Source organism: Pundamilia nyererei, unplaced genomic scaffold (assembly GCF_000239375.1).
Source record: "Pundamilia nyererei isolate P.nyererei 1_Seehausen unplaced genomic scaffold, PunNye1.0 scaffold00155, whole genome shotgun sequence".
Lineage (NCBI taxonomy): Eukaryota > Metazoa > Chordata > Actinopteri > Cichliformes > Cichlidae > Pundamilia > Pundamilia nyererei.
Window position 1 is genome coordinate 1,435,210 of NW_005187556.1, and position 1,900 is coordinate 1,437,109.

A 1,900-nucleotide genomic window follows, 5' to 3' on the forward strand; every position below is an offset into this window, starting at 1 on the left:
GAACAATGCAAATGCAAAGCGTTAAACCAGTGTTATCTGCCTGTATGGAGGACAGCCAAACAGCTGCTTTACATTTTGATCTCAGTAAACAGTTTCCTGATGAGTTTATAATCTCAGTCACTAATTTCAAGTGTTACAACATGATGCTTGTTCAGAAACTAGGGTATGCTTTAGGATGGGCCTAAATTGTGTAGTTAGCATAAAGTGACTCATTTCTCTGTCCACTCCTCAATCAGCAATGGCCAAAATGCTACATTTGAAGCTGCAAGGATGTGACTTCACTAACATCTGGGTGATGATATTGATAATGATATTTTTTTTTTAATTATTTAATAAGCGTATTAAGTGTGTGAGAAGAGTTAAAATCCATTTTTGTTCTCTGTGTTTTTTGGTACATGTTCAGAGTTTTTACAAGGTCTGTTTCCTTCTAACCAGCTATTTATTCAATATGATGTAAACATATATGGTACTGTGCCCTGCATAGAGAGTTGCACATGATTGTTTAAATATTTTTGAACCTTTATTTTGATAAGAACTTAATTATTATACACAGAGATAACATGCACAACGAAATAAAAGAAGCAGACTTTTATCCTTTGCTCTGTTGCTGACTGTGTTTGTCTCTGTTCTAAACCTCTGTTGTGTGAGTTTAGGCTCATTTGAAAACAACACACATCAATCCTGAAAATAAGTTCTGTCTAAATTGAGGGTAATGCAAGACATTAAATACAAAAATTGAATTATAAAACAAAAATTAAATTATGTGGATGCATAAATATCTGATTAAATCTTCATAATTGCTCTGTCTCGCCAATACACCGTGTATCAGAAAGTATACCTTATACGTATATACACTACAATTCTGATAGCTGAAACGGTTTTGACTGAATAGTCTTTTGTTTCAACAGTTTGTGATTAGATATTTCTATTTAAATGCGTGGGAACTTTGGTTGTGATAGTTGATGTAGTGGTAGCTTCCTCATGAGGACAGTGAGACTTCAGTCTGACACGCCCACATTCCACAGGTTGAGGACGAAGCATGTTTCAAATCTGCTGACAAAGGTTTGAGCTCCAGGATTTCCAGAACAAAATGAAGTTGCTTGCACTGCTCCTCTTCTGTAACACTGCGTCTTCAGGCAAGATCACATCGTAACTCTTACTGTTACTTTCTGCAGGGATTGTTGGAAGGATTGTTTGATTTGATTACATTGTCTGTATTTGGTTACTATCCTGTGTGTAGCAACAAGCTGTGGAAGTTTTACTTTCACTTTTAAAGCGAGTGTTTTAAAGTTACTTTGCTTTCAAAATGTTGCGTTTGTCTTAGAGGCAAATCAGATTAATTAAATCAAATTTAAATAAAAAATCTTTCCCCCCTTTTGCAGAATTATCATCTGAATGCACTGTTGTGCCAAACATAGCTCTATAGACTTCTCTTGTTTGTGTGTGTTCATTTGTTTATTTATTTCTATTATTTATTTATTTATAAAATACTATTTTTATATTTATATCTATTACCTATTATTTTCAATGTACACGTGAAATACGGCAATGACAGAGCTGAAATTTGAAATAAATCTAATAAAACAGAAATTATACAAGATTAACCAAATTACAAGACAATATTATCAATAAATCAATAAACCACTCACTCCTTGTTGTTCCCATGTTGAGACTGAAACGCCAGGGGGACCGAGCTTTTGCTGTTGTAGCTTGCAAATGATGGAATAAGTTGCGCCTCCATATTAGGGTGGACCCAACACTTGCAATTTTTAAATCACTTTTAAAAACAAACTCTTTTGCCAAGGCGTTCTAGGAGTAGTACCAGAGTTTGAAGTCTTAGTCAGTTTTTGGTTACTTTTAATCTTCTTTACTTTGTTAATTTTATTTATTTCATATTTTA

The 1,900-nt window shown here is 33.8% G+C and overlaps 1 protein-coding gene across 1 annotated transcript in view; it reads left to right on the forward strand.

Moving 5' to 3' along the window:
• The first annotated feature begins 1,037 nt into the window (after window positions 1-1,037).
• LOC102192156 (class I histocompatibility antigen, F10 alpha chain-like) overlaps window positions 1,038-1,900 on the forward strand; it is a 4,671-nt gene continuing 3,808 nt past the window's right edge. Inside the window, exon 1 of the mRNA XM_005745225.1 lies at window positions 1,038-1,136. Coding sequence (XP_005745282.1) covers window positions 1,091-1,136 — 46 coding nt within the window. The 5' untranslated portion in view covers window positions 1,038-1,090. The remainder of the gene's footprint in view (window positions 1,137-1,900) is intronic.